The sequence below is a fragment of the Xylaria bambusicola genome (assembly GCF_022495145.1).
Source record: "Xylaria bambusicola strain CBS 139988 unplaced genomic scaffold F5B22scaffold_76, whole genome shotgun sequence".
Classification (NCBI taxonomy): Eukaryota; Fungi; Ascomycota; class Sordariomycetes; order Xylariales; family Xylariaceae; genus Xylaria; species Xylaria bambusicola.
In genome coordinates this window covers 124,229-148,670 of record NW_025953629.1, presented here as the reverse complement: position 1 = coordinate 148,670, position 24,442 = coordinate 124,229, and the positions used below count along the sequence as shown (strand labels likewise).

The 24,442-nt window shown below is 48.6% G+C and overlaps 9 protein-coding genes and 2 non-coding genes across 11 annotated transcripts; 6 read left to right on the top strand and 5 right to left on the bottom strand.

Annotated features, from left to right (window-relative positions):
- Positions 1–327: 327 nt before the first annotated feature.
- F5B22DRAFT_651909 (uncharacterized protein) lies at positions 328–3,791 on the bottom strand (the record flags this gene model as incomplete). The annotated part of the gene is made up of 2 exons (XM_047979533.1): positions 328–3,190; positions 3,265–3,791. 2 exons carry the CDS (start codon positions 3,789–3,791, stop codon positions 328–330), a joined length of 3,390 nt encoding a protein of 1,129 aa, XP_047825524.1.
- Positions 3,792–6,591: 2,800 nt separating this feature from the next.
- F5B22DRAFT_532086 (prenylated rab acceptor 1) lies at positions 6,592–7,634 on the top strand. The gene is made up of 2 exons (XM_047972749.1): positions 6,592–6,651; positions 6,716–7,634. The coding sequence occupies exon 2, from the start codon at positions 6,993–6,995 to the stop codon at positions 7,521–7,523; it is 531 nt and encodes a 176-aa protein (XP_047825523.1). The 5' UTR covers positions 6,592–6,651; positions 6,716–6,992; the 3' UTR covers positions 7,524–7,634.
- F5B22DRAFT_532032 (uncharacterized protein) lies at positions 7,635–8,671 on the top strand. Its single transcript, XM_047972748.1, has 2 exons — positions 7,635–8,099; positions 8,151–8,671. The coding sequence occupies exons 1-2, from the start codon at positions 7,745–7,747 to the stop codon at positions 8,504–8,506; spliced, it is 711 nt and encodes a 236-aa protein (XP_047825522.1). The 5' UTR covers positions 7,635–7,744; the 3' UTR covers positions 8,507–8,671.
- On the bottom strand, positions 8,671–9,789 carry F5B22DRAFT_532024 (uncharacterized protein). The gene is made up of 2 exons (XM_047972747.1): positions 9,428–9,789; positions 8,671–9,272 (listed from the first exon to the last, which is right to left on the bottom strand). The coding sequence occupies exons 1-2, from the start codon at positions 9,693–9,695 to the stop codon at positions 8,836–8,838; spliced, it is 705 nt and encodes a 234-aa protein (XP_047825521.1). The 5' UTR covers positions 9,696–9,789; the 3' UTR covers positions 8,671–8,835.
- A 490-nt stretch (positions 9,790–10,279) lies between these two features.
- On the top strand, positions 10,280–11,592 carry F5B22DRAFT_628478 (DnaJ-domain-containing protein). Its single transcript, XM_047976422.1, has 3 exons — positions 10,280–10,471; positions 10,534–10,594; positions 10,674–11,592. Exons 1-3 carry the CDS (start codon positions 10,441–10,443, stop codon positions 11,338–11,340), a joined length of 759 nt encoding a protein of 252 aa, XP_047825520.1. The 5' UTR covers positions 10,280–10,440; the 3' UTR covers positions 11,341–11,592.
- Positions 11,593–11,635: 43 nt separating this feature from the next.
- Positions 11,636–13,592, top strand: F5B22DRAFT_531961 (thioredoxin). Its single transcript, XM_047972745.1, has 4 exons — positions 11,636–11,652; positions 11,733–12,047; positions 12,314–12,870; positions 12,933–13,592. Exons 2-4 carry the CDS (start codon positions 11,969–11,971, stop codon positions 13,296–13,298), a joined length of 1,002 nt encoding a protein of 333 aa, XP_047825519.1. The 5' UTR covers positions 11,636–11,652; positions 11,733–11,968; the 3' UTR covers positions 13,299–13,592.
- Positions 13,593–16,479: 2,887 nt separating this feature from the next.
- On the top strand, positions 16,480–18,492 carry F5B22DRAFT_531966 (uncharacterized protein). Its single transcript, XM_047972746.1, has 5 exons — positions 16,480–16,497; positions 16,580–16,711; positions 16,782–16,875; positions 17,000–17,718; positions 17,807–18,492. Exons 3-5 carry the CDS (start codon positions 16,810–16,812, stop codon positions 17,955–17,957), a joined length of 936 nt encoding a protein of 311 aa, XP_047825518.1. The 5' UTR covers positions 16,480–16,497; positions 16,580–16,711; positions 16,782–16,809; the 3' UTR covers positions 17,958–18,492.
- Positions 18,493–18,773: 281 nt separating this feature from the next.
- On the bottom strand, positions 18,774–18,872 carry F5B22DRAFT_t194. The gene has a single exon. It is a non-coding gene; the product is annotated as a tRNA-Ser (tRNA).
- Positions 18,873–19,530: 658 nt separating this feature from the next.
- F5B22DRAFT_628467 (thioesterase-like superfamily-domain-containing protein) lies at positions 19,531–21,370 on the bottom strand. The gene is made up of 3 exons (XM_047976421.1): positions 21,019–21,370; positions 20,424–20,959; positions 19,531–20,325 (listed from the first exon to the last, which is right to left on the bottom strand). The coding sequence occupies exons 1-3, from the start codon at positions 21,110–21,112 to the stop codon at positions 19,948–19,950; spliced, it is 1,008 nt and encodes a 335-aa protein (XP_047825517.1). The 5' UTR covers positions 21,113–21,370; the 3' UTR covers positions 19,531–19,947.
- Positions 19,535–19,608, top strand: F5B22DRAFT_t195. Its single transcript has one exon. It is a non-coding gene; the product is annotated as a tRNA-Val (tRNA).
- On the bottom strand, positions 21,337–23,178 carry F5B22DRAFT_531902 (vacuolar membrane protein-domain-containing protein). Its single transcript, XM_047972744.1, has 2 exons — positions 22,379–23,178; positions 21,337–22,307 (listed from the first exon to the last, which is right to left on the bottom strand). Exons 1-2 carry the CDS (start codon positions 22,901–22,903, stop codon positions 21,672–21,674), a joined length of 1,161 nt encoding a protein of 386 aa, XP_047825516.1. The 5' UTR covers positions 22,904–23,178; the 3' UTR covers positions 21,337–21,671.
- Positions 23,179–24,442: the final 1,264 nt, after the last annotated feature.

The window sequence follows — 24,442 nt, the reverse complement described above, 5'->3', positions numbered from 1 at the left end:
TCGATTTGCATTATTAATAGTCAGTCTTCTAACCGTACATAATGTTGCTACACCTTGCTCGCAAACTCCAAGGGTGTAGCACAAGACTCTTTTTTGTGTACCGTTAACCAGCTTCAGATTAATTGAGCCCAACTAAGATATGGGTCCTTTGTTATTATAGATGAAATAATGCCGTATCAAATGATTGACCAAATAGCGCCGCGCTGATATCCTAAAAACCGCAAATCTGCCGCCTGCTCTAAGTTGATGATCATACAAAGATGAACCTCTATTACATCCTCGTAAGTAATAGACAATGAAATTCGTTAGGTTCGTATAATATAAGCTTCAAGACCGTCTGGATCTCGAGGGGCTGGGGCTTGGCTTCGTAGGATCATTGACAAGTTCGGCTGTACTTGCCAAGTGATCAACACCCTGACCCGGCTCGGTTTTGCTAATATTACGTTGGTGAACGTGGCCAAAGTTAGCGGGACGTTCATCTACGCCTCCAAGACTGGACTCGACTGATGTAGAATGGCTGAGGTCTTCGGTCGAAAGACGCTCTTGTGAATTGCTCCGATCAAATGGCAACCTTGCCGTTAGATGCGACTCTGGTTCTTTGGTGCTAGCCGACTGCTCGCTTCCCAAATTTTTCAGTATTTGTTCAGTTGTAGAGTTTCGTTTCGAACTCTTCCTTGGCACTTCAGGAACCTCTAGATTATCCGGGTCTTTGCCCGGTAAGGATCTGGTGACCCTTTGAGATGGATGCCTGCTAGCTTTGGATTGTATGCGACTCGGAACCTTAAAATCTTCCCCAGCATCCAAGTCTGGTAGTAAAGGAGGATCTTTTGGTAACTTCGATATCCCTGTCTCCAATTCTTCGTCCGATTCGGGCTCACTAACGTCATTCAACAGCTTGCCACCAGCACTATCGGCCCGGGCATGATTAGTTTTCTTCGGTCTGGGCATCTCTTCCTCATCATCGCTATCGATGGGCCCCTTCCGCAATACACCAAGTGCAACGGGTATCCCTTCGGGTGGCGGATCGTCACTAAAATCACCGCCTCTCGCCTTCATTGCAGATGGCATTCTCGAGCTTCGGACAACTTCGAATCCTTTCCCCTTTTCCTTCGTTTTGCCTCCAAATAATCGCATAAGCCAGCCCGTCGCGGTCGCAACTGGGCTCGTGGGGTCCGCTGGACCAGTACCTAGCTTGCGTCCTGGGCCGTCTGAGTTAAGAGCTGGACCTCGAACGCCATAATAGAAATCAACTTCTCTAGTCGAGTAATCTGTGCGGGGCGCAAAAATTGGCGCAAAAGGTGCGAATCCAGGAGTAGCAGTAGGTATGTCACCCTCGGTTTCCCCACCGATTTGACTCAAGCGTTGATTTGCAAGATCAATACTGCCAAGCGAACCTCGGGCCTGGTGCAGTGATGATGAGCCTGCTTCGTCCATGTTTCCACGACGAGCACGCGGTGGACGGTAATACGGATCTGCACTGGGCTGTGGGCGAGTCGCTTGGCCAGGCGACGGCAGGAAAGAGAAAGTACTAGCTTCTCTAGGTGTTGTTGCCGCGAAAGTGCTGCTTCCCATGAGGTTGGAATAAGCGTCCACGCTATATGTGTCCATTGCGCTAGAATTTCTCCTTGGGCTCATCATGATACCCATGCTACCTGCAGACTCACTTCTCACCCGACCATATCCTCTCTTCGACGCATTTTCGGCGGCGTCTAGCATAGCAGTGCTACTAAGTTGACTTAACCTTGACGGGCCAGCTGTTCGATCCACGCGCCTCGATAATTGACGAGCACCAAAAATCTTGGACAGTCCACCTCTAGTCTGCCCACGGATGTCATCGCCTCCAGCACCGCAAAGGCGAGCAATAACTTCAACAATCGTCTGTAGGGCATTCAAAAAGAAGCCAAAAAGAAGTACGGCACCATGAATTACGAGAATTGCGTAGCCAATCCATCCCTTTGGCCCTTCAGTGAGTCCCAGCGAGGAAGTGAAAGAAACCATTAGGATAATGGAAACAAAGCGAAGCGCCGAAAAACCTATATGGTAGGCGTTCATTGAAGTTGATTTATGAAAAGGGCGGAAGGCTTGCAATGTCAGAATTTGGACAACCTCGCATACGGCGAGGATGACAATTTGAGCCGTTCCAGAGGGCTGAACAGCGCCGATGGCGATGCCGCGTAATATAGTGAGAATGATCGGAATCAGAGCAAAACCTGACGCCTCGTCCGAGTAAGTATTATACAGAGGACCGTAAAGAAGGACGGTGGGTAGATCGTCAAATAGATGTGCTCGTGGTTTTGTAGTGGCAATTAGACGCGTTACCCAACCAGCAAAGCCAAAAATCAGTGCCAAGGTTACCACAGCCAGAGCCACGAGGTACCCTGGGGTACGCGTTGCGACAACAAGCTGAAATGCCGAGAGAGAAACAATAGGGAGGAGGAAGTAACTAAAAACTATTCGAATGACGTTGCCAAGTGAAAACGGAATATTTTTTGACCGGAGGTCTTCCTGAGAATCATGATTCATAAGACGCCAAAGCCATCGACCCAGGAAGCCAACTTGGGTCAGAAATAGGACTGCTGCAATGATGACCAGTAGCCATACTATAGAGCCAGCCCATATATCTTCAATTTCTCCTAGGCCATCAAGTTGTGCGGTGCGTTCCAGGCCATACGCACCTGAGGTAACGTAGATGCCATCAACAACACTCGACCACGGTGCCGCTTTGGACACAAAACTCTCATTGAACATTAAAATAGACCATGACGCCTGGCTAACCGCTGGTTGGTAGAAGCCGGGATAGTCTAGGGAGAGACTTCCTGTCAGAACGATAAACTGAATGTAATTGAGACAATCGCCGAAGCCAGGAGTAACTAGTCGAAGAAGATCCGGATCTCTGCCATAGTTCGATGTCCAGTGGAAAACATCACTTGTACCCCAAGGGCTGAATATTGCTGCAAATACCTTGGCAACACCAACGATTATTAGAACTATTAAAGGTAAAAACTTCAAAAACGAAGCAATGTTTCCTAAAGTTGGCGTCACCGTTGCGGACACACAGGCAACTGTAGTAGCATACTGGTCGCCATATCGAATTATGATAGTGGGCGCAAAGGAAGCGAACGCGTATGACGAGTCGAAGTCTTTGGATAGGTTGAATGCATGTAGCATGTCAAGGTCTGTAGTAAGATTTCTATGTCAGTTAGTAGGCTGAGAATACTTGATAACAACCCGCACAGTCAGATAGGGTAGGCAAGTGAGACTTACACTGGGGTGCTATTGAAGACTGGACCAAGAGGACATTGCGAACCATTTAGGAGACTTTGGCAGAAATATGAATCGTGCGTATACGGACGGTAGGTTAGGACGTCAACGGTGGAGTGAAGCGTAGTGGCGTTATAATTTATTAAGCCATGCTCAATGGTATGCTGTATCTTGCCGCCGAGAGCGGCATTCGGATCGTCCCATTCAGGGTCTCCTCGCGGTGGCAGAACAGCATCTCCCACTCTTCCAGTCACATTTCCCCATACGGTAACTAGCAAGTTGTGATTCTCGCCTTCAGGCTCGAAGACAGCCTCTGCGGCCAACGGTACGAACTGAAGCTGGACTTTGTCGTCTGGGACTTTAGTCCATATATAGTTGTCGCTCAGGCAGTTATCGAACGGAATTTGGACAGCCAACGCCACGGGGACGGTAGAGAAAGCTAGTAGAGGCAGCGCTACGCGGAGGAGGCTTGCAAGGAGATCTAGGGGATTCGCACCGCGCAAAAGCGGGCAATGTAGTCGACTCGACATTGTTGAACGGGGGTTGGAACGTTGCTCGCGGCTTTCGAAACTGGTCCTCTCATGGTGTTGTCCCGTCAGGTACTGTGTCGGGGAACAGAAGAGGCGACGGTATACGCAATAAGCCCTGAGAGAAGCAAGGAGCAACGGCGGCAACCATTGCATTACGCCCGGGTCATCTTCAAAGCTGTTAACGAGTCTCGAGCAGATGCGACTGATTCGGAGGACAGGCAATTAGGCCCTGTTGACCAGAATACGTCTTCGAGCCACGGATGACCTAGGGAAAGCGCTAGAAGAGCTAACGCGAAAGGTGAAGTGTTGGGATCTTGGTGGTTATTTTTTTGTTTTTGTTTTTTTTTCTGGTTGGAGAAAGGGGATTTGCTTCGAGAGCAAGTTAAACATGATGATAAACCGGGTCCTTGTTTCCCATTTACCTATTCCTGGGTGTGGCAGTGCTGACGATGCCTCTTACCAGCCAGCGGACTACCTTAGTGTAGCTCTAACCAGGTACCTGCTATGCTGTGTACAAGGAGGGAAGCAGGTATCCGTAGGTACCAATCTCCACGAGTACTACGCGAGGTCTACCACCAAGATACCTTGCAGGGGGGTTCCCAGCACGGCAAAACCAGCTAAAGGTACCCAGCAGTACAGTAGTTCACCTAGGCGCGCCAACTAAGTAATATCAAATCACGACTCTTTCAACTTTTGTTTTGATCAGAATTGTGTTTGAACCATATTCAAACGCAATGACTACTACACAGTCATCCGCTTGAGCTGATCCCCTACCTGAGGTTATCCTGAGGGCAATAGGGTATAAATGTGCATGATATCTACTAGGCAATCACAACACATCGTCGTAGCGATGACGCAGTATTCAAAGACACATCATAGATCTACTTTCAGTATTCCCGGCCCCTGCTCCGGGTATCTCATAGGTTAGTGGTGGCGATGATCTGGTGTGTGTCCCTTCAAAATCTTGATGTCAGGTATCAACTCATCATCGGACGTGTACAACTTCGGACATGCCCAGGTAGCAAGATTGAGCAGCTCTACCTCTGCTCTATTCTTTTAAGTAGAAACAGTAAGGACTGTAGGCAGACTCGAGGTATCGTATACCGACTTCGTATGTGCATCAGCAGGCATCGACAGTCTTTGAGATCTTTTATAGGTTGAGAAAACAGAGCTAGAGAAATACGATGCCCCCACCTACACAGATGTAAGCGTTGTTCCAAGCCTCAAAAGTCCTATCTAGACTAGGTAGGTCTCCCATTCTTCTACGGGGTATTCTACCTTACAGGTACATACCATACCTACTCACGTAACCTTACTGACAAGCCTGTCCGCTCATAGACAGCTTTGCCAAAGTCAAGGAATAGGTAGATGGATAAGGTGCCAACAGACAACCTCTGGTTGACTTGCCCAACGCTAGTGTAGGCTCCTCAATTCATGTAGGACGTCACGTCGCCTTAATATACCCAACCACTTATAATACCCGATGCTAGCTACACTAGCCCAACTGTGAGATGGGCCCATTCTGCGTTCTGTTCGTCTCACCGTGCAGAACCGTGATAGAATATGCCATTATCAATCAATAATGGTAAGTGTTAAGTGTTCTAGATATTCCAGCATGGCGTCCTGTAGGCAGACTGCATCGTACCACCTACCTGTTTGTCATTGTCTCAAAACATTGGGCCACCTCCACCTGAGGCGGTTCAAATTGAGATGTGTGAGCTAGGCTAAGCAGCTGAGCTGAGATAGCGCCGCCGGATGCTTTTGTTGTATGTCTCACGATCAGCCAGGTCCGTCATCACCCATAAGTGACATCTCTGTAGGAAAAGAATACGAAAGGGCAAGGCTTGTCGTGAGAGAGTCCTAGCCGTGTCCATTTCGGACTTTGCCCGAAATTCCAGAGTTGTGTGCTGGAGGACGCCGTGTAAGCAAACACAGAACATATGGGGTCGTACGCTTCTGAAAATCGACCGAGTCGTATGGGTTCGCATAACGCAGCAGTCAGGATGCTTCCTGGGAGGGCCCGAGCACTGAGCCGTTGTCCACGTCTGCAAAGAGGCATTGAGCATTGACAACACTGCAGCGACAACAAGGAGGGCTCGGTCCGGCTCCGGCTGGTCTGGCAGGATCCGCGACACCGAGCCAACCATTGCGACACCTACCGCTTTTCTCCCACTTTTATTAATTTTTTTCTCTTTCTCTCTGAAGCCGTAATGCCCGACCGCCAGTTCAAGACTACAGCTGCATGTCGGCGCTGGACCCTGTTTACTGGCTACTAAGCTGCGCTCGGTGTTTCTAGGCAGGTGGGATAAAAGACGCTCCCCCGCATAAAGCTTCGTCCGTTTCTCTTCTCTTCTCTCTTCCTTCTCCCTCCCTCCCCATCCTCTCCTTACCTTCACGCCTCTCACGCATCTTGTCGAAAGGTGTGGGTGGTGTGTTGTGTAACTGTAGAGGAGGCGAGTCATTCGCTAGGGCGACTCGCCAACCAACCAACCAAAGGCCGTTTTTGTGGGGCACCCTTCGATACGGGCAGCACGCTCTTCCAGTTCTCCAGGGCTGTTCAGGGCACTCCCGCCGGGCTGGGCTGGGCTTGGCTAGTGCCCTGAAGGGTCGGTCGGTCCCCCCTGGCCTACAGGCTACAGCGGCAAGCAGTAGGGAGCTGTTGGATCTCGGGTCCCTTTTGTCTCTGCCTGCCCGGCAGATCGCAGATCCTTATCCGACTGGACAAAAGCGGACAGATTTTTAGATTTTTAGATTGTCGTCAACACCCTCAATCCTCGCCCATCCTCCATCTCGGCGCTACAGCAACAATCACGACAGCATCTATTTCCCACTATTCTACACTTTATCTTTAGCCAAGCCGGTCCGTCTTTTCTGTCTTCGCTTTAGACTTTTACCTAGGTCAATACCAACGCATTGAGCCAAAGTCTGATAGCACATCCTCCACCCTGTCATCTAGAAGTGGTCAAGAAAAAAGTAGGTGTTCTTTTCTAGCTGCTTTCCCCCTTTCTCCACAGCTGCTAGTCTTCGTCATCCAAAACTTTCACAATTCAGCTCCAACTAAAATACCAGCTTTAGCCAGATTCCGATTCTCTTAATTTTCTCGATTCAACCCTTGGAAGCCAGCTTCTTAGCTCTTCTTAGCCGTGACTATCCCCAGCTACCCGACTTGTCTGTTTTGTCGCTGCCACAAAGCTCTTCGCAATGTCGCGTATTCAGATTCCTCTCGACCTTATTACGTCGCGCCTCAACATTGGCGATCGTTTTGCTGGGTTTCGCAACACGTCGTTGTCCAGCCGCTTCGCAAACATGAGGCCCATCGGCGAGTTTCTTGACTTCAAGCGCATTTCCAAGCCCGCCAACTTTGCCGAAGTCCAGTCGCGTGTCAATTACAACTTGTCAACGTTTTCGAGCAACTATGCCGTTGTCTTTGTTCTCCTCGGCATTTATGCGTTGATCACGAACCCATTGTTGCTATTCGACATCATCCTGCTCGCTGGCGGTCTGTGGCTGCTTGGCCGACTCAATGGACAGGACGTGACCATTGGTACCTTCACGGCAACCTCGTCCCAATTGTACACGGGTCTACTCTGTACATGCGGGTTTCTCTTTCTCATTGCTTCACCTTTCTCCACTGTCCTATGGTTGATTGGTGCAAGTGGCGTGGTCATTCTTGGTCACGCTGCTTTTCTGGACAAGCCTATCGATGAGGCTTTTTCAGGGGAGGCGGTCTAGGTGGTCGGCCGCGAGCTCCCGAATTTGCGCCCTCATGGGGTAGACCATCCGGGCGTAGACAGGGGAGGTATGTCGCGCCTGAGGACGACTTTTGGGATACTAGACGTCGAGTCGTCGAGGAGTTGGACAGTGATGATGCGGATATACACGCCAATAGGTTGGCGCTTACACTGAGTAATAGACGGTATGCTAGCGAAGAACTTCGATTTACGGGTATAGATATGGGTGGTGGTCGGTCGCGGAACAAATATGCCTATCAACATTCAGACGATGACGACAATTCGTCTGAGAATGATACTCAACCATCGACAGAGAGCGATACAGAAGATGAGGATAGAGCGGAGATGGAAAATGCTTTGGTGCAATCAGCTTTGGCCCGGATACGGAAGGCAAAGGCCAAAGGCAGGCATGATGTTAAACTGAATAAGGGAGAGCTGGCCGCTTTAGACCGAAGACGAAAACGTCTCCAGGCTGAAGCCGAATCTTCCTCGAAGAAAAAGGGCAAAGGCCGCAAACGAAAGAAGGGGAAGGAGGATCGAGTTGCTGTTCCACTCTCCCAGCTTGATCCCGCTCCCCGTCCGCATTCTTCAGCATCTCGTCATTCCCCACCTCAACGTCATGGCTCTTCCTCTCCCTTTGATTATCAATACGTCTCCCCTCGACGTCACGCTTCAGATACTGGAAGGCCATCGTCCTCTGCGAATAGCCTTCTGCGTGACGAAGACTTGAATGCACCGGATCCTTTCCAGTATCAAACAGCTGGTCCCTCTGAATCGTATCCTACTAGTGCTTTGGCATACGGAGAGTTGGTACCAGAAGACGATTCGAGCAACGATGGTCGTGTACAGCTTAAGAATCTGGAAGACGTCCTTGCAGTCGAAGGAAAGACCCCCGAGCAAGAGCATGGACGCTCCAAAGGGAAGAAAACTTCATCCCGGAATTCTGTCAGTAGTGGTGGCAGCCGGAGACGACATGACAAATGAGAGAGGCATGGACGGGCTTAACTGGATATCAATCTCCATGTAGTGTCGGGCTTCTCACCCAGCGACCTTCCATACCACAATACCATTTCTTATGCCTTCAAGAGGAATGATTTGCATTTGAAGCAAAGTGACAGTGTTCAAGCTAGTTATATCACATAGATTCTAATTTCTTGTCTGTTCTCATTGAATGATTGTAGGAAACTCGATTTTAACACACAACGATGGATGTAAACGTGTACCTATATACCCCAAGCCTAAAACGCCGTCTTTTCCAAAATTGCTACAATATCTCCCCCAGCCCAAATAGCCATAACCAGCTATTTTGAGATTTATGAGAAAAACTTGCCGATTCCACTAAAGAAGCCCCCGCCCCCGCTCTTACCGCCAGAATAATCCGTGTACTCGGTGCGTCGTTTCTCATAATGATAACCCCCGTCGTATCCATGATCACTGCTGGAGTTGTTGCCAAGACCAGTGGCCATGCGCACGGCCTCGCCCATTAACCCGATGCTGCCGGTACCGCCTGCTGTCTTAGCTGCCATGCCTAGCATGCGCTGGATCCCGGCTGGTAGTCTTAGCCCGAAGCGCGCGAGGAGGGCCGTCAATGCCCCGCCCGTGATCAGGGGCATAATCACGAGCATGAAGACCTTCACGGGATGTCGCTTCGCCCAGTACATCAGGTCGCGTAACAGACGTTTTAGTTTCTTGTAGGCGCGTGTCATGAAGTTGGCGCGCGGCGAGCGCTTGTAGTAGGATGGGGAACGGCCTAAGAGGGGCTCTCTGTTAGCGTCTCAGTCTGCTACGAAGCTATCTTGAAACATGTCTCTCTATCTTGCACTTTCGAGAATGGCAACCGAGATTTTGTGATCAGATGGCAAAGGCGCACAAAGGCCAATTGGACGTAGAAAACAAGCGACTTACCACCCATACTGAAAAAGCTCCGGGAACTGCTATTTCCCAAGTTGAAAAAGGAGCCCCGCGAGGCGTTGTGTTTGGAGTAGTTGCTGTCATCGCCAAGTAAGGCTCCTAGCCCGGAGGACGAGTGACGCTTGTGACGACGTTCCCGCGAGTGAGAGCGGGATCTCGACTTGTCTCGTTTGTGTTTATGTGAAGAAGAGGATTTATGCGATTTATGAGATTTGCGCGACACTACGGACGCGCCGTCGCCCCAGCTGTCAAAGAAACCCATTGTTGTCGCTGCTGTTGTCGCGTTCGCACCGCTGTGAATTAAGGGGGAGAGAAGGGGCGAAAAAATCCGTCAAACACGAGCGCTGAGGTCGCTTTTGAAAAACACAATGTTTGGCTGATTGCTTCTTCGTATCAGTCGTTAAGTCGCACGTTCGAGGCTTATCGTGAATGGACAATGCAATAAAGACGAATGAAGACGACAGCGCTCGAATCAAAGTACTCGGCTCAATCCACAATACTGTGGAGGATAGAACCAAAATTAAGAGCTCGGGATCGATTCATCGCACGACGACTGGAGAGCGGCCATAGCTTGCTGCAAATCATATCCGATGTCCTGCAGCTCTCAGACGTCCAGCCCCTTCACCGACAATTCAAGTGGCTGGTTGTCCCTTGTCGCGATCCTCCCTGCCAAGGCCCCCAATGCGCGCCTGGCCTCTTCGGGGCAAGCGTCGGGTCAAGGGTTGGGCCCATAAAAAAGAACAAGGGTCCTAATGAACCTTTCAAGCCACCGCTCTCTGCCACAGTTGCCTAAATTCCGACCAGGGTGTGTGTTAACGCCACACATGACGTGGGCCATCAATCAGTCAATGATTCCGACTCGGGTCTGGATGGGATGTTGAGTTGCCCAAGAGCTACCTAGGTATGAGCCCTATTTAACTACTAAAGACGAGAACTTCCCTACATCTAGTTTCTTTCTAGGTTTTTAATATTACTATTTCTTATTCGAACATCCAATACCTGTGATAATGGCCAATACTGGACCACCTCCTGACTACTGTAAGTTTCCCAATGGACTGGCCTTTGTAGCGAACACCCCACTAACAACTGATGATGTCTAGACCGCATACTGGAAATATCTGAGACTGCGACCACACAACAGATTCGCGATGCATACAAGAAGTGAGTCAATATGGGTTTGTTGAAAACCACTTATTATTTTACCTCCAAGTATATAAGCATGACACTGACTTTCTTGAAGAGCCGCGCTCAAGACTCACCCAGACCGGGTAGCTGCCGATTCACCAGAGCGTCCTTCACGTACCCGGAAGTTCCAGCTCGTCAATGATGCCTACTATACGCTCTCTGACTCGACACGGCGCCGAGACTACGATGCGCAACGGAGATTATTCGGTGGCACGAGAACCAAACCCAAGCCTTCGGGTGCGGCCAACGCGAACCCACCAGGCACATTTACATCAGACTATAAAGAGTTTGACTTTGACGAAGAGATACCACCAGGTGGTGCGAATGCAAATAACTTCTACAGCTGGGCTTGGAATTACTTCACGGGGAACAAGGGAGACGCAAACACCGAGCAAGCACGACAGGCGACAGAGGATGCGCAATTCGCCGACGTCTTCGAGGAGATGCTGCGGGAAGAAGGGATGGACGAGGCACAACAGCAGCAAGGAAAGGGCAAGTTCTGGTCGCTCGCCGGCGGCGCGGCTGGGGGTGTCTTGGGTTTCATCGCTGCCAATTTCCCCGGCGCCATTGCGGGCATGGTAGCCGGTAACCGTTTCGGCGCTATCCGAGACGCCAAAGGAAAGAGCGTTTACGAAGTCTTTCAGGAGCTTCCCCAGACGGATCGCGCGAGGTTGCTGGCGCAGCTCGCCACGAGAGTCTTCAGTCATGCTGTTGGTGGTTAGAGCGGTCAAGACAGGGCTAGTATATCTACAGCACTAGCAACGTGGCATGTCGCCATGTTTTACATCTAGACCCCTAGCGCTGGGGAACAAAGAACAAAGCTTCAGCTGTTTGTTTGTAAGGCACTGGCATTTTCTGTCTGGTAGCGAATTAAGGATGGGCGTTTTCGGTATGAACGGTAGGTACCTACATGATTATGAGGAAAGGGCATGCGTAGATAGATAGCTAGAAATACAGCAAGCAGTCACATATCATATTGTTGTCTTAAGTTACTACATATTACAAGTATACATAGTAGGTAGGTATGTATGTATGTATGTTCTTCCTTCACTTCTATATCCCCCATTTTTCCATGGTAGAAGTATGTGATTATAATCTAATCGAATACGATCAGAATCTCAATTGACGTACCTAGATTAGGTACGATAGTATGGGCTAGCATTGGCCTCTCATTGGTTCATAGCGCTAGCGGTACCTGGTACGCCGTTATGCTTGCTGAGCAATCTGGCAAGGGTTCCTTTTGCGACCTGCAATCTAATACATCAACCTTCGCCAACTCGACCTCCATTTCTCCTTACTTAGCCTCACTATTCTGGTCTTGTTCGCGCAATACCTAGGTAGCAAGCCGAAATGGCGAAGCCTATAGAAATCGAGTCATCCGAGCACTTCAGCTCTGTGCTGAGGGAGTCCCGCGTCGTGGTCGCAGATTGTAAGTTGCTCCCGCTCACTCGAACCTTTACCCCGCCATCGTCATTGGATACCAGTTCGAGCACCGCGTCGCGCACGTTGGGCTAGGTGCTGTAGCATTATACGTCTTGTCATGCATCTTGAGCGTTTGCGGTACCACTGGAAATGCATGTGTACACTCGGGAACTACGTACTAGCTCGATTCCGGTCCTTGCTACGGGAAGCGAGCTTGACTGGCTAGACTTGCTATTTTGAAATGGAGAGCTAATTCATGGCTTCATTGACTAGTCTACGCAAACTGGTGCGGCCCATGCAAACAGATCGCTCCCTTTTATGAACAGTTGTCACAGTCGATATCGAAGCCGAAAGCCATCACATTCGTCAAGATCAACGCTGACGCCCAAAAGCCCTTGGCTGCGGAATTCGCCGTTTCAAGTCTCCCTACTTTTATCCTCTTCCGTGATGGCTCTATTGTCGAGAAGGTGAAGGGGGCCGACCCGCAAGGCCTCCGTTCACTTATAGAAAAGCTGGCGAGCGATACCAAGTCGGGTGACGCAGGTAGCAGTGCCTCCGGCTCAGGCTCAGGCGGTGGCCTCACATGGAGAGGAGCTGATCTTCCGCGGGGCTACACCGACATCTCTGATGTAGTCGATGTTCGCGGGCTAGAGCTATTGAACGCGGATACGGACTTTTCCGTCCGCACACTGTTCAACAAGAGCAAGCCGTCTGCTCTAGACAAAGGTTCCAAGACAAATGATGAGAAGGACTGGGTCGAGAGTGACACGGACGAGCAATTGTTGCTATTCACGCCATTCAACTCAGCCGTTAAGCTCCACACAATACAGGTATGTGTCATGCAATACAATCAATGCTATATTATAACAAGCTAAGCCAATCTTTGCGGCAGCTTACCTCCCTTCCCCCAACGGAAGAAGCCGAAGAAGGCGACGACGATGAGGAGCCGCCGATGAGACCAAGTACCATCAAGTTATTCACGAACCGTCCCCACAATCTTGGCTTCGATGAGGCGGAAGAGATCGACGCAACTCAGACTATCGAGATTGGTGAGGACGACTGGAACTCGAACGGCACTGTCAACTTGCCTCTACGCTTCGTCCGTTTCCAGAATATTACCAGCCTCGTTATTTTTGTTGTGGACGGCGATGGTGACGGTGACAAGGTGCGATTGGACCGTGTGCGCCTCATTGGCGAATCGGGAGAAAAACGGGAAATGGGAAAGCTGGAAAAGATTGGAGATGAGCCGGGGGAGTGAACAGCACTGTCAATATTAAGCGAATTAAGCACCACGCTACCAGCCGTCTCTTACGGCGGGCTGTACTTAGATAGCTCCGTCGGCCGGTATCACACATATATAGAACGTAGACCAAAGTCGAGAGCCTTTGATGTGGGAGCGAAGCTCCGATGATATGACGCCTCAACATATGGCTTACAGAATGCTGAGATAGATTTACGAGATGCATAGGCAGAGTCTACGGTGTGGATCTGCAGCACATCTTCGACTTACGAATACTGCCGTGGAATGGGAAAAAATCATACCATCCCAACCAATAAGATTATGTAGCTCTGCTTGAGCATGTCTTGACCAACCGATCCTACGACGGTAAAGTTGACGTCGAGCATTGCAACGTCCCGTGCGGGGAGCGTAGTATGGGGGGGTGTTTGAACCCGAGACAATTGTAAACGATCTAGGGTTCTCCGTTTCCTCACACCAACTCGACCCCAGTAAAATCCAAAAAGTACAAGCTAAAAAAAAAAAAGGAAAGGTATGTCCGGCACGTTGCCCGCGATCCAGGAAGCATCCAGAGGCTTACTAGAGTAGGACCGCTTCGTGGGCAACAGCTACCAGCTTGCAATTTTAATTGTTCTGTGGCAAATGACTGACGCTGCGATTCTTCTTTGACAAAATATCCATGGTGAAATAGGACTCGAGCAACACGGGAAATGTGAGGTCATGCCAGCCGCACAAAGAAAGGAAAAAGAAGAGAAGAAGTTTCGAAGAAGGCTGCGGCTGTGGAAATCTTTTATGCTGCGCAACCACGCCAGTGCGTGGTTAGTGCACAGCTGTGACCACTTGATATGTGGTATCTGGCATCTGTCCGACAAGTGGGGCCAGCGACTTCCTAGGAAGTCGTGGGCTGGCTTGGTGTGGCTGGTGTGGCTGATGTAGTTCATATGGCTGCCCACGTCACCACCTCCAATTCCCCCAGGCTTCTCGTTTCTTGATATCGGGTCTTAGCTGGCTCGGAGCATCAGAATAACCAGGTCATCCCCTCATCAGTACCAAGCTTATAGAGTCTCCAATCCAGGATTTCAGTCGCCCTACAACCGTTTCCGTGTATGCCATCCACTTTCCACCCCACTGGGAGACGTTAACGTATGTCTCTGAATAGACAAATCATCCCATTATCTAGGTAGGAGGTAGTTGGGGCGAGTTTGCCCGTCCGGATTGTGCTTGATACTGTTATGACTGATATCTTCTATTCTTTTTCTATTCCCCTACCCTTGATCTTGAGCCTCCGACTGCATGGTGCCGACTAGGTACCTGGTCAGACTCGTCCGCTTCTTATCTAGTCCAGATCGAACGTATTATTCAGCGCGGTCTTGAAACTGGATCATCCTCCGCAGTTTGGGAAACTTAGCAAATGATGATCAATCTCCAAGTGGCTTTAACAATCCCAGGGCAATAATTGAGATTGATATATACCCATCCACTCGGAGTCATGTCACCAGTCGCTCTCTAACCGTTCCCATCACTTCTCTCATCCAGTACCTAACCCCCACATATCTTCTGTTCCATCTGAAAACGAAGTCGGGGAGCACGACTGTTTAAGTGATGCGTTGGGTCAGCACTTCCAAGAATATATGAGAAAGACCCAGTGACTATCCACTGCCACCTTGCTATGCATGGTGGCCACTTGCAGAGTGTCTCTGCTATCTCTTTCTCAATCTATTCTTTCAGACTTTATTTGCTCACGATGCCATGTAACGTCACGAACTACCTGGATGGCTGGCTTATATTACTCACCACTAACTGTATTGTCAGACCTGTACTTGTACCAGGTAGGGAGGTCATCCTATCGGCTGTTCAGACTGCACCAACCCCAACCAAAGTTGAGATACCACATGTGACACTTACACAGGGTCATCTCTCTGACCCGGTCCAGTTTCTCGAAATGATATCCCTGCCAGGTGGCGGGGGGAGATACGGACGAGGTAGATGAAAGGCATGATGGGGTACGGTAGCGGTCGCCCTTCTTGGTCTATGTACTTGGCCTACTCGGCCTGCTTGCCTGCCCTGGTCCCGCCTTATTCATATGCATTGCACATTTCTATTTCCTTAAATAGAACGCTTAAAGTTGCATTGACATTATCCCCCACATAAGTCACTACCAACAGAGCCGTGTCATCGCCCTAACGGCACCCGCCTTGATATGTAACGTTCGTAGCATTGTCCCGAGCTCGCCCGCAGAAATGTCGGTCCCGTTCGACTCTACAGTTTCCGTCTCGAGGCCTCATTTCTCCGAGGTCACGCACGTTAGTGCCTTTCTCGCGGATTATACCGAGACCAAGACGAAATATGGCTGCAGTCTGCTTCTGGAAGACTTCTGTTACACTGTGGTCTTCTGTCAACTAGTACCATTGATCATGATATTCCTTGACAGTACTCCGCATTGCTTGCTGCAAATGATTTCCTAGTACCGTGTTGTTGCAGAGGGCCAACAAGCTTCCAAGGCAACGCACTTTTTTTTTATCGGAAACGACCCGTTTGATCTCTGCTGTTTCTAAGCGAGTGGGCGTGCCAACGCAGCCCTTGTACTGATCATCTTATCTTACCTCATGTCCCTGTTTGTCAAGATGTGATTCCTGTCCCGCAAGTATACTAATGCCATTACGCCTTGTATGAACCCCTACTTCACCGCTTATTTTTGGGTTGCCTCATCCCCCCATCTTAGGTTCTACTTTATTATGATGCTGCTTATACTAGTATGCTGCGGCCGCTCGCCATTGAACGTTGTTGTTTGAACCTTACAACCAATATTCCCCTCTTCCAACATATCACCTCAAATCCAGGTAGTCGTCCAAGGGATTACTATAGCATATTCCTCCTCGCTGTATCTGATACCTAACTGTAGCTCTTCGACCCCCAGGTGAAGATCTCTTATTGGTATCATACATATTTTCCTTGTATGCACCTTTACCTGCCTTGATGGTGAAAGCTACAAAGCGAAATGATAAATGTGAATGCCCTAGCATCTCACTGATTAGTAGCTTGCGACAATATCACGATTTCTGGGTAATAGGTTAGCTTCGGCACGGCAAACCCAACTTTCCAAAAATTAGCTTTGTCGTTTCCCGGCCATCCTCCTAGATACTTCAGCCTTACTATCATACTTTTCCTGGGATACGAGTCCTCCGCCGGCTCACATTTAAAAGAGTGGTTAAGTCCTCGGGTATGTTTAAGTTACCTGAACCATCACGATACTAAACAGGATCTGCATTTCCCTAATATTAAGTGTAACTAATATCTTCTAGATCACTTATCTCGCAGCGCGCACAAGTGGTGTACATTAATCGATACCCCATCAATTAGTTGAGTCGGGGACTGTCAAGTGTTTCACGAAATCTTGACAAAAGGCTGGGTTACCACGCGCTTGGCTTGATCTTGTTTGTCGCATTCCTAATACTTAGGCTAGGCTGTATAGCCTAGTAGACGTCGATTAACTGGGTTGGGCAGTCAATTGGTATTCTATTGCTGGACTAAAATGGCGAGCTCTACGGACTGGTTCCCACAGTTCTCCAAGTTACCGCCAGAGCTTCGGGACCAGATCGTAAGTGACATTGCCAAAATGCTACATTCCGTGATGAACCCCTATTATTTGTCCCTAATCCTCTTGGTAACGTTTGTTCACCCACTATGAATGGGACCGCTAATGATACGAGTTCTCATCGCAGTGGTTTTATGCTTTCCCGGAGCCCCGTATCTACGAAGTGTTTGATTCTCCCTGCTCCTCTTGCGAACGAACGGCAAGTGCCAAACTTATGTTTGCTGATATTCGAAATGAACCTCCTCCTGCCCTAGCAAGAGTATGTCGAGACTCCCGGCAAGCAGTGCTTCGCTATTACAAGCCTTTGGTTTTCTCTGGCACCGTGAAGCATATAAATCTTGGTCGCGACATTCTTCTTCTCGACTCGTACCTGCAGGTCAGGCGTCTTCTCAAGGTCGTTAGGTTGTTAAGTCAGGTCGATTGCGTGAGGCGCAGCGCTTCTAGGATCGCACTGGGGACGTCATGGGGTCAGAACTCGGGATTGCATCTCCGCCTCTTGAACCAAGCTGTCCGAACAAAACCAAACATGGCGCGATTCCTTCAGTATCTTTTGAAATTCCCCAAGCTTAAAGCCCTAATCTTAGTGATATATCAGCGCTCGGCATTCGACATGACCTCCATCCAGGCTGATCACACAACTACTAACTCTTGGAGTCATCAATATTATTGGGAAGCATACTATTGTCGATTCACTGTCAACTTCAACCTCGAGAACTATTGGGCACGGAGGCCTCTTGAGAGAAAGCTAGTTCAGCAGGACTACGAAACTGTACAGGCTGAGAAAACGACAGCTTCCACGCGCGCTTCAAAGTCATATCATCGTGGCACTAGGCCGCAAAAATACGAGTACGCATTCTCAGGTCTCTTTTATAACCCAAATGTTATTATAATCAATTCTCCTTTTTTTTCCCCCCAGCTAACGCTCAATCCCTAGCATCCAAGATCTAAAGGAAACGTTTGAACAGTCGCTCCTAAGTGTAGCAAGAAATAAATGCATACCACCCAAGTTGGAAACGGCAACGGTGACCTGGATCTGTACTCCATTCGATTATGAGGCTTATTGTTGTCGACAGAACATACCTTAAGACGATGATCAACTCTTACATATATTATACTCGCCAATGTTAATCTGCGAGAACGTGATTCTGAAACTCAGCCTGCCTCATCAGCCCGAGCAAGCGGCCAAACTACTGAAATTATGCTGGAGAGGGTGATATCTTGTAACCACTTGGGCTACCTCGATATTATCCAACCACATTGCCCCTGGCATGGTTGACATGACAGCTCCGGGACCTAGACCTGCGAAAAAGCTCAGCCTCACGGACTACTGCTTGGTACAGCGCTGGATCACCTTATAAGATAATGCCTTAGTGGCCTCGTCAGCTTGAAATAGAAGAGATGTTGATTGACGGCTCATTTATCGAAAAGTTTGAGCCTGGTTGGTGAATGGGAGCACCGCAATCCATTTTGTACATCTTAAAAAAAATAGAATGCATTGATATTTAGACAGCCCCCTAAAAACCTTTCAAATGTACATAGATTCTGAAGTACCCTCTTCTCTCAGTTATAAATCACAGTTAGAGTCTTCATGATCCTCCCAACTAATGCCCCATCTTACTCGAACTTGGACTTTTAAGACTCCTTCCCCTAAAATGATTCTTATCGCACTAGACTAACCCTATCCAGCAAAGGTTTATAATTCCAATCAATGTTTCATCAATCCTTTTCGATTCTGTTATAATGTCTGTCCTATGCACAGCGCAATGAACACAACGAAGGGTGTCCCTTATTATACCCACCTGCCCATGCACATGAAAAGAAAAAGATTTAAGCGGAAATAAATAAAAAGAAGAATTCCATGCAATTAAGAAACACTGTAAGAAAAATAGCAAAAGATTAAACGACCAGGGCCTGATTCGAACAGACGCTCCCGAAGGAACAGCATTTCCAATTCTAAGATTAATTCGAGTGCTGCGCGTTAACCACTCCGCCACCTGGCCTCGGTTGTTGTGAGCTGGCATTTTGAGCGACACTATGAACCAAACGGTTCAAAATCGAGTCAAGACCCTGCATTAGCCTAGGTCGGTGAGCTTAAGGTAAACAAGCTATGTTGCGCATTTCCTGAACTTGGAGATGTCCTTTAGGTCCAGATGGTTAATACTGCTAGATATGGAGACAGGTACAGTGAGCGCAGCTACATACCCTTGCCCTATTAATATATTACCCAATCTGATACCTCAACCCTCTTATATGACTGTAATTGCGTTTCAATTCTAGAAGATCACTACTTAACTAGTCATCATTGAATAATATTCGTCTCGTTCGCCCTTCTCTTTAGATTTTAAGTGCCTTGATGGCAAATATGGAGGAGTTGGTATGCCCTTGTAGTGGATTCCTTTAATGGACTCCTTCGCAATATCATCCAATTGCTTCGTCGGCGGTACCAGTCTCACCACCTTGATGAAGACATATAGACTGACTCTCTATCCAAAGATAAGCTGTATCCTAAGCTACAAGCATATCCGCTTCTGACTTAGTTAAAGAAGAGGTACTAGGTTAGGTAGCTTGAAAGAATTCCACAGCTCATAATCAGCAAAAGAACTTTATATTTTCCAAATTGGACTGCTCTTCCCATTCACCGGTTCAAAGATGACCTAACAGCGGTTTCGTGGTGTAGTTGGTTATCACGTCAGTCTAACACACTGAAGGTCTCCGGTTCAAGTCCGGGCGAAATCAATTTCTAGTCTTTTGCCATTCTCAGGTTCAATTTACTTTTGGTTCTTATAAGAACAATGATAAGCCCATGTTGAACAGGTCTTATGTGTATAACATTATACATTTGTTGTAAAGTCAGTTTTATGTTACTATCAAGACTTACTTTTACACTTAAACTTTACCTTAATTAATACCTTGGTAATAGAATTGAATGCTACTGAACCAGTTTGAGAGAACGTTAGCTTTGAAGAGGGGAACACATGTAGATTGGAGGCAATCCCTATTGTATGGCATCCTGTAGTCTGTTTTTATATATTGCTGAAATGAAAGCGCTCTATATAGTCTACAGCTATGAGCATATCAGAGCGCAGACTTTCCCCTTCCGCCGCGAAATTTCCTCTCAGCCTCCAAAACCAAGATAAGCTGGTGCGAGGTACAGAGAAGCTCCATGTTCTCATTGCAAATAGTGACATCGACGTTCATCCTCCCGTCCTGCAACGAGTTTGCGGCAGTTCTCGTGAATATAAAGCGTGGGCGGGCGTCTCCGGAGATCCTCCTCGTGAACTCGATATCTAGAGTAATGGTACTGTTCAATGTCGACGACTTCATAGCTTCGGCGGTTGTGTTGGGTATCACGGCGGGGACGCCGGGGTTCTTCTCGGCCCATTCTTGGGATCTGCGGAGGGCGGCGTGGGCGTCGTATAAGCCGCCATTGCGGAGAAGCGTGTCAGACATTGACTATAAAGTAAACTTCAGCGTGAGCAACAGTCTGATTCTAGAGGCTCTAAGTCCAAGGTGGATCATAGTAAAGGGAGCTTTATAATCGAGGTACATACGGGTATTATATCCGTCATCATCGCCAGATATGTAGCGTCACTCCTTTCATTGTCCACACTATTCCACGCGTCGCAGATACCGTCGTGCTGAAAGCCGTCACGAGGATTCAACACCAGAATCCTACGTGTAAAAGGTACGATCTCACCCGAGACCCGTAAAGGGATCCAATTAGGATCAGACTTGTGTGCCAATACGCCATCGAAATCAGGCGCGGGCTTCGCAGGCGGATATAGAGTCCTAGCGATAGGGAGCGGAACAGTAGGACCTAATACTCGATCGAAATTAATTGCCGTAGCAAGAGCAATAACTCTGACCTGCCCTTCCTGTGCTAGCTGGAGCTCGATGGTGCTTGTGGCGGCACCCGTTCTCAAGACGGTGATGGTGATAGTGCTATCCTGTCGTATGCAAGGACGGAGAAATTCGATGTGTAAGTTGGCGACGTCTGGCTGGTTCTTCGCACTCATGACGGGATCGGTTGTGAGATGTGTCTCGGCCGCATGGTGAATTATAGCAGCGACACATCCGCCATGGAGCACTGCAGATCGATTGTGAGACGATATCAAGTGATGGATAATAATGAATGAGATGCCGTACCAGCGCCAACTGTCCAATCAACATGCCATGCAGCTGTATAAGTGCCAGGAGCAGGATTGTGAAGGTCTATTTGCGATTTTAGAATGGTTGCCATTTTGCTTTTCAGAAAGGCACTGTCTGTAAATTCGAAGCACAACCCAATGAACTAGAATTGTTGGCGTATATATAGCCGTAATACTAGGTAGCTGAGTGAACCTGTTGTAGCTGAATGTCGTCAGATCCTATAACAAGCGAAAATCGCGATTCCTCATCACGATGCAAACGTGATTTGCTCTCTTGAACTATTTATATAACAGCCAAGACCACCGCTGGACTCACAGAAAGCAATAAAATCGGTACAAATGAGGTAGGGAGTGAAGCAAATAATCTTCAAAGTTGGTCTCGGGATTTTTCTTTTTATCTGTTGGTATGCAGCATTGTGCAATTGTGCGGCAGAGCGATTAACTAACCCAATTTGATGCGTGAAGAAAGCCTCGTGCCTCGCATCTAAGACTCCATATGTATTCTGTCTACTGAATGACTCCTATGTTGTTACTAGCAATGTAGACCGATATATACGCCCAAAAAATATTACAGGTCCTGTTACAATACCGTTGAGTAGCAAAGTACACCGCCAAACGCCTGTTTGATCATGCATGTTGTATGTGGAGCAATTACTCGTGAGGAGCTAACTCTCTCGTGAGCAACTTGTCCCTTTCCTCTTGGCTTCTACTGCTTCCAACAACCGTCTGGCCATCTAATTCTGGGTCATATTCCTCTCGAGCATTTTTACTGCTCCCCTTTTGTGCAACTTTGGATGTCGCCGATTTGGACAACGAAATACTGTCGTTGCTCTCGTTGCCAATCGACTCATCGTCGCTATCGTCGCCGAAATGATCATCGAAGGGATCACGATCATCGCCATCCTCTTGGGGTAGCCTCTCATGGCCTGTCTCCTTCAGCTTGATGAAGCCGTCAATGATATAATACTGTAGAGCGTTCATGATCAAAGGGAATAGCATCATGACGAAAAATATTTGAAGCTGCTCGTTACCCTCGGTCCACCTCAGTGCCCAGTCTCCTACGCGTGAAATCCAAGGTAATATCAAGAATATGATCAATACGCATAGTTTCATGCCAAACAAACCACAGAAGTAGATAACGGATTGCTTCAGCCACCACCAAGCGCTTGGTGGATTACCATAATTGCCAGACTGTACTGATTCATATGGTTTGCCCAAAGGTGTGTAGGTGACCAGACCAGTTATCACGCGAAGAAGGACTATCAGGATGGGAATACCAATGGTAGTCTAGAAAGGTGAACTCGGATTAGCTTCCATGATGTCATCAATAGGAATGATTACGGATACTCATGACTTACATCGATAGCCAGATTCAACAGGTAGAAAGAGCAAGGATTAGGAACGTAAGGGACGTCTGCTCTTCGCAACAGTCTCGCGGCCGTCTGTACACCCGCTGGCTCCATCTGAATGGAGAACCGACCGCTGGTGAGCATCGACATGAATATGTTGGCCATGTGCACCAGAACGGAACCAAAAACTTGTTTCGACACGTCGAAGAACCATATCTTGAGCGGTCTCTGCGGTCGCTCGCGCCAGCGCTTGAAGACCAGCGAAAGAAGCGCAAGGGCACCGAGGGCTAGCTGAACAAGAAGCGCAAAGGGCCCGAGCAGACTGCATTCGCCTTCACCACCTCCACCGCCTCCTTTATCACCGTCATTCCCATCACTAGCACTGGCCACGGACGTTGCCACAGCGGCTATTGCAGATGTGGTAGCCGTCAAGAGGATAGCCATGTCTGATAGTGGCGTCGGAGAGAGGCTGACGCTGCTCGTGGCGGCCGACGTCGCTACCGCGGAGACATCGGCGGTGAAAGGTAGAGGCATTTGTAGAATATCGCGAGGCTAGAAGAAGTGCAGGCCTAAGCCAAAGCGCGTTGAAGGAAGAAAACGAGAAGCGGATGCGTAAGTGGGAGATGTTCGCTGGTGACGCAGGACTATGCGGGCGATCGACATTCGGTTTCGGCAAGTGGATGGCGAATGGCGGGTGGCGGCTCTAGAACGGCGCTGCTGGTCTTTCTTCTTAGACAGAGAAGGCAGGGGAACCAACTCTATGAAATTCGGGAACTCGACGAGATAATAGGGGATTTAGACCAGAACCTCCTGTAAAATGGAATTTATTTATCATCAAATAATTTGAATGGGAGAGTTCCAGAGGTTGCAACGAGTTCAGGAGGCGCCTATCCTCTCAAAGCGTGGATGTGGTACTTACCGTATGCCTAGAGTGACATCGGACACTGGCTTAGATGCACTATCAGGTAGGTACCTACTCTCCGCTGAGGCTAGCGGTTAGTGGTATTTAGGCCGATTCTGGTCTCCCGAGGACTCCCTAAAGGTTATGCCTTGGCTCCACTGGTATTAAGTTTGCGGCTGATGAGTTAAGGGCGGTACCTATTTTGTAAGTACTCTCCTACCCCCCTGTTAGCTGACCTACGACAGGTATTTCCGCTAGGCGTAGCGTTGAAAACCCGCCGTGCAGGGGGTTTTTCCGTACAAGCGCGATACACAATCGCGGACGAGATACCTTTCGTATGGGGCGCACTAAGGCTAGCTCGAAAAGAATACCTGACATAGGTCGATTTTACTGGCCCTGGACCATAGTACCGGCAAGTACAGTGAGTTCCGGGCCGCTGGCATTGGTCTATTTTTGGATGCACATCTGCAGCTCCCTACTTACTTACACGTAGGCATTCCCCGTACAACAAGCACCAGCTCCTTGAGATTGAACATGATTCATACCACAAATTTGGCCTTGCCTATATTGTCATGTTGATTTTATCGTAGGCATGATTCGGTAGTCTTTAGGAGGGACTTTCTACACCTTCCGTACGTATGTACCTGCTGCACCTTGAGTGACTATTTAGAGTGGGATGTACCAAGGGATCACTTTATCATGAAGCAGCCTAGGATTCTGGGTAGCTCATATCAATTATATTTGCTCTGAAAAAGACTTTGTTCCTGAGGGGTTTAGGGTATAGTTCTGAACTACCTGGAAAGAGGGGGGCATAGTTGTCAAAGCAGCATATTCCATTCTGATACCAAGGTCGACCATCCTCGTCCGTGCAAATCACATCACGGTTCTCCTTTAGCAGTAAGCGCATGCGCGCTAGTCATCTCATAATACAATAAATTTAGGTACACGTTAGTTTTCCTGATAAGCCATCTGTGCTTGTACAGGAAGGTTGATGAGGACGAACCGATTACGTCCCAGAAGTTGCTGCCGTAATGAGATGCTGTACCCTAAGTGTATGATGCAGCTTGCCTACTCAAGAGACGCAGATCTTGTTGGGTCGCTGCGGGAGAAATCCACGCACGAACGTCAATGCGGCTTTACGTGCGTGGCGAGCAACCTCGTCCGGCTTGCTC

What these genes read in the sequence shown, in the direction of transcription:
- F5B22DRAFT_531961 (XM_047972745.1), top strand. Translation starts at nt 11,969, where the DNA reads ATGGCGAAGCCTATAGAAATCGAGTCATCCGAGCACTTCAGCTCTGTG. An exon ending in CCGCGTCGTGGTCGCAGATT is followed by an intron (nt 12,048 to 12,313) that starts GTAAGTTGCTCC and finishes TTCATTGACTAG; the next exon opens with TCTACGCAAACTGGTGCGGC. An exon ending in TTAAGCTCCACACAATACAG is followed by an intron (nt 12,871 to 12,932) that starts GTATGTGTCATG and finishes TCTTTGCGGCAG; the next exon opens with CTTACCTCCCTTCCCCCAAC.
- F5B22DRAFT_628467 (XM_047976421.1), bottom strand. Translation starts at nt 21,112, where the DNA reads ATGGCAACCATTCTAAAATCGCAAATAGACCTTCACAATCCTGCTCCT. An exon ending in TGATTGGACAGTTGGCGCTG is followed by an intron (nt 20,960 to 21,018) that starts GTACGGCATCTC and finishes ATCGATCTGCAG; the next exon opens with TGCTCCATGGCGGATGTGTC. An exon ending in TGATGACGGATATAATACCC is followed by an intron (nt 20,326 to 20,423) that starts GTATGTACCTCG and finishes TTTACTTTATAG; the next exon opens with TCAATGTCTGACACGCTTCT.
- F5B22DRAFT_628478 (XM_047976422.1), top strand. Translation starts at nt 10,441, where the DNA reads ATGGCCAATACTGGACCACCTCCTGACTACT. An exon ending in TGGACCACCTCCTGACTACT is followed by an intron (nt 10,472 to 10,533) that starts GTAAGTTTCCCA and finishes GATGATGTCTAG; the next exon opens with ACCGCATACTGGAAATATCT. An exon ending in ATTCGCGATGCATACAAGAA is followed by an intron (nt 10,595 to 10,673) that starts GTGAGTCAATAT and finishes ACTTTCTTGAAG; the next exon opens with AGCCGCGCTCAAGACTCACC.
- F5B22DRAFT_532086 (XM_047972749.1), top strand. Translation starts at nt 6,993, where the DNA reads ATGTCGCGTATTCAGATTCCTCTCGACCTTATTACGTCGCGCCTCAAC.
- F5B22DRAFT_531966 (XM_047972746.1), top strand. Translation starts at nt 16,810, where the DNA reads ATGGCGAGCTCTACGGACTGGTTCCCACAGTTCTCCAAGTTACCGCCA. An exon ending in CAGAGCTTCGGGACCAGATC is followed by an intron (nt 16,876 to 16,999) that starts GTAAGTGACATT and finishes TTCTCATCGCAG; the next exon opens with TGGTTTTATGCTTTCCCGGA. An exon ending in ACTAGGCCGCAAAAATACGA is followed by an intron (nt 17,719 to 17,806) that starts GTACGCATTCTC and finishes CTCAATCCCTAG; the next exon opens with CATCCAAGATCTAAAGGAAA.
- F5B22DRAFT_532032 (XM_047972748.1), top strand. Translation starts at nt 7,745, where the DNA reads ATGGGTGGTGGTCGGTCGCGGAACAAATATGCCTATCAACATTCAGAC. An exon ending in CCAGCTTGATCCCGCTCCCC is followed by an intron (nt 8,100 to 8,150) that starts GTCCGCATTCTT and finishes GTCATGGCTCTT; the next exon opens with CCTCTCCCTTTGATTATCAA.
- F5B22DRAFT_532024 (XM_047972747.1), bottom strand. Translation starts at nt 9,695, where the DNA reads ATGGGTTTCTTTGACAGCTGGGGCGACGGCGCGTCCGTAGTGTCGCGC. An exon ending in GAGCTTTTTCAGTATGGGTG is followed by an intron (nt 9,273 to 9,427) that starts GTAAGTCGCTTG and finishes AGCCCCTCTTAG; the next exon opens with GCCGTTCCCCATCCTACTAC.
- F5B22DRAFT_531902 (XM_047972744.1), bottom strand. Translation starts at nt 22,903, where the DNA reads ATGCCTCTACCTTTCACCGCCGATGTCTCCGCGGTAGCGACGTCGGCC. An exon ending in TGTTGAATCTGGCTATCGAT is followed by an intron (nt 22,308 to 22,378) that starts GTAAGTCATGAG and finishes TCACCTTTCTAG; the next exon opens with ACTACCATTGGTATTCCCAT.